The sequence below is a fragment of the Corvus brachyrhynchos genome, unplaced genomic scaffold (genome assembly GCF_000691975.1).
Source record: "Corvus brachyrhynchos isolate BGI_N302 unplaced genomic scaffold, ASM69197v1 scaffold94, whole genome shotgun sequence".
NCBI lineage: Eukaryota > Metazoa > Chordata > Aves > Passeriformes > Corvidae > Corvus > Corvus brachyrhynchos.
The window spans coordinates 12903809-12905714 of NW_008238330.1; the positions used below are offsets into that span (position 1 = coordinate 12903809).

The 1906-nt window shown below is 41.0% G+C and overlaps 1 protein-coding gene across 1 annotated transcript in view; it reads right to left on the reverse strand.

Annotated features, from left to right (window-relative positions):
* The window catches only part of CMTM8 (CKLF like MARVEL transmembrane domain containing 8), a 7279-nt gene extending 6774 nt beyond the window's left edge, over window positions 1-505 (reverse strand). The window contains exon 1 of the mRNA XM_008633999.2: window positions 309-505. Within this exon, the coding sequence (XP_008632221.2) occupies window positions 309-410 (102 nt within the window). The 5' untranslated portion in view covers window positions 411-505. The remainder of the gene's footprint in view (window positions 1-308) is intronic.
* Between the last annotated feature and the right edge of the window lie 1401 nt (window positions 506-1906).

Consider the following 1906-nt stretch of genomic DNA (forward strand, 5'->3'; position numbering starts at 1 on the left):
TCATGGGATGTAACCACTACAGAGAGAAAGAGAGGTCACTGTGCATAAGTATCAGTCACACACACATTAAAAATCAAGTCACTATATCAACCAATGAAGAAAATGGTGAAACATCATAGAAAAAGTGTTTTTAAAGTGTCTGGGTAGTATGAAGGTCAAACACTACAGGTATGCAGCCACACAGTAATTAGGGGAAAATCTACAAAGAGCACAAGTAGAGTTGCTTAAATAAACACACAGAATGCACTGATATTTTATTGTCTTCAAAACCCAGCAAACCTGAAGCAACAAAGAATGGGTATATTTACCACCATGGTCCATGGCACCTGCGGGATCCTGGTGTAGGTCATTGTCATGTAGATGATCAGAAAGAAGACGGTGAGAACCCAGTAAAACACAGCTACAAACATCACCCAGCCAAAGGCTGGATATAGAAAGTATTCTGTTCCAGCGATCAGGGTCCACACCAGCAGCCCCAATACCTGCAAAAGTTACAGAGAAGAAAGAAAACTGTTACACAGCTTTAGACCTCATACATTTGTTCTAGGTCAAGGAGTGACACCACTGCTGTTCCCACGAACTGTTTGACGAGCTGAGCTGGGATGCTGCACTGGCAGAATACTGATTTAACAGAGAAGAACACAGAAAACTGGTTTTACTGTGGCAGGGTGTCACAAAGGGAAGGGCATCTAATCTGTTGGTTTAGCTCAACCTTTAGTTATTTTGGAGCCATACTTGCAGTGATTTTACAGCTAGCTCCTGAAAGGATTGCTTATTATAGCTCACTCACTGATGTGCATGAAGGCAAATACTGCTGTTTTGCTGCCAGCAAAGTCTCTTTAGAAACAACAGCCTGTGAAAGACCACTGGGATCTTCAAGTTCTATCTGCCACAGCCACAGGTAACTTACTAGTTGAAGTCTAGCTCAAAATGGTCCACACCTGCTCTGCAGACTAGCAGGCACCAGAGACACAGAACAACTTCTAGACCTTACTGTAAAAGGTTGTGGTAAAATATCAACACCACTACAACATGCAAATTTAAGTGCAGCAGACTAAGTCACATTGGGAACGTCATTATATTCCACAGTTCTTGAAACATCTACCAAGTGACTTGACCCTAAGCAGTCGATGAGGACTCATACTCAAGCAAAGTCCTCAAGCAAACCAGTCTGGGGGAAAAACTTCCCTCCTTATGTGGCAATCTGTTCATCTGTTCAGATCTAAGACATGAAGAAATACGCGAACCAGAGGTTTTAACAGACTTTCTCCAGTTTTCTCCAGTACAGTTGATCTCCAGTGCATTAAAAGGAATGAGGAGCAAGTGAAACATAAGTCAAGTCATACGCCACAGGAAAAAAAAGTTGTGTGTTTTGCAAGTTGTCCAGCAGTTAGAAAAATTAACTATAATTAACTATAAAAGAAACTATAAACTATAAACCTAGCTATAAAAAGAAAGTGATGTTTTATACCTTAAAAACACACAAACACAAAAAGCTAATCCCACCCCACACACTTTATTAGACTCAGATGTGGGAACTAAAATTCCTGTATTTGCAAACAAAGCTTATCTCTTTCTGCTGTCTGGACTACGGTGAAATTGCCTAGCAGTGACAAATTGAAGGATTACAAAATTAAAGCAAACAGCAAGACATTTAACACATAACAGCCATAGCTGGACGAGCTAAAGAACCTTCTACCCCAACATTCTATTTCCAGCAGCACTTAGTACCAGATATCTGAGGAAATACATTAAAGAACAGACCATGCAACAGTAATATTTCCTTGGACTACGCTCCTCAGCTCTCAGGAATGTGCAGTGAAGGGACTTCCTGAGCCTGTGGTGATCTCTTTGTAATCAACAGACCCCCAACAGCAGATGACAGCTTTGCTACAGCTTCATTTGC